The sequence below is a fragment of the Sinocyclocheilus grahami genome, unplaced genomic scaffold, assembly GCF_001515645.1.
Source record: "Sinocyclocheilus grahami isolate Dianchi unplaced genomic scaffold, SAMN03320097.WGS_v1.1 scaffold226.1, whole genome shotgun sequence".
NCBI lineage: Eukaryota > Metazoa > Chordata > Actinopteri > Cypriniformes > Cyprinidae > Sinocyclocheilus > Sinocyclocheilus grahami.
In genome coordinates, this window is record NW_015505405.1 from 700,708 (window position 1) to 701,610 (window position 903).

A 903-nucleotide genomic window follows, 5' to 3' on the forward strand; every position below is an offset into this window, starting at 1 on the left:
AAAAAAATGTAGTTTAATTACCTGATGGCTTAGTCGTGAAAGGTCTGCGGAGTCCAGTTCAGATCCAATTTTGTCCAGCCTTTGTAAATGCAGCTGATGTTTCAGGTTAAATTCTTTCTCTGTGCTGTCTAATTTGGCCTCTGCAGCTTTCCGTATCTGGGCAGACTCTTTAACTGTACTTTCTGGGTCAGAGACAGCTTGATTGACACGAAACTCGGCCTCGCCAGATTCCCTGTAATACTCTTTGACGCTGTCCGCCGCACCTACAGGAGATGATCAGCACACACTTCAGATAACACCACGTGTGTCTTAAATTTAAACCTGTATGTTTGTGTGCTCTGCTCACCTCTGGGGTCTGAATGTTTAATATTCAGAACCTGCTGCTGTTTGTCAGAGGAGATCTCTTGTAGGTTTTGGGCCTCCTCCGTCAGGCTTTTTAGGTTCTCCACGGCCTGCTGATGGTCAGCAGATACCTTCTCCAGATCTGTTACAGATCGGTCCATAGACTTTCTCAGGAGTGATGCTGTCTCACTAAGATCAGAAGAAAGAAACTGAAATATCAGAAAGTGAACAGCGTGAACTGCATTCACACTAACCCTGGTCTTGAAAGCAGACTCGGATCTCTTTGGACCATTTTTGTTGTGACTCTGAGACTCAGTCCATTTTCCATTTACACTGCTGTTTTCACACATCCAGATCAACTAAATATTAATGGTATGCTCATTTTAGGCATGTGCAAAACTATGCATTTTCAGAATCAACTAGTTGGTGGGTTGCCTGAAATTTTTTTTTAACGTTTCTCTTTTATTATCTCCCCCAGGAGAAATTTGTCTTAGGCAATCCAGAGAGCAGATCAAACATACAACAATACACTTATTCAATTACACTTCACCAAAAAAAAAA

General features: G+C 42.0%; 2 protein-coding genes across 2 annotated transcripts in view; both read right to left on the reverse strand.

Annotated features, from left to right (window-relative positions):
• acot18 (acyl-CoA thioesterase 18) overlaps positions 1-903 on the reverse strand; it is a 446,653-nt gene that overhangs the window by 381,343 nt on the left and 64,407 nt on the right.
• lamb1b (laminin, beta 1b) overlaps positions 1-903 on the reverse strand; it is a 38,377-nt gene that overhangs the window by 7,390 nt on the left and 30,084 nt on the right. The window contains exons 25-26 of the mRNA XM_016287940.1: positions 347-531; positions 22-263 (exon numbers count right to left, since the gene is read on the reverse strand). Coding sequence (XP_016143426.1) covers positions 22-263; positions 347-531 — 427 coding nt within the window. The remainder of the gene's footprint in view (positions 1-21; positions 264-346; positions 532-903) is intronic.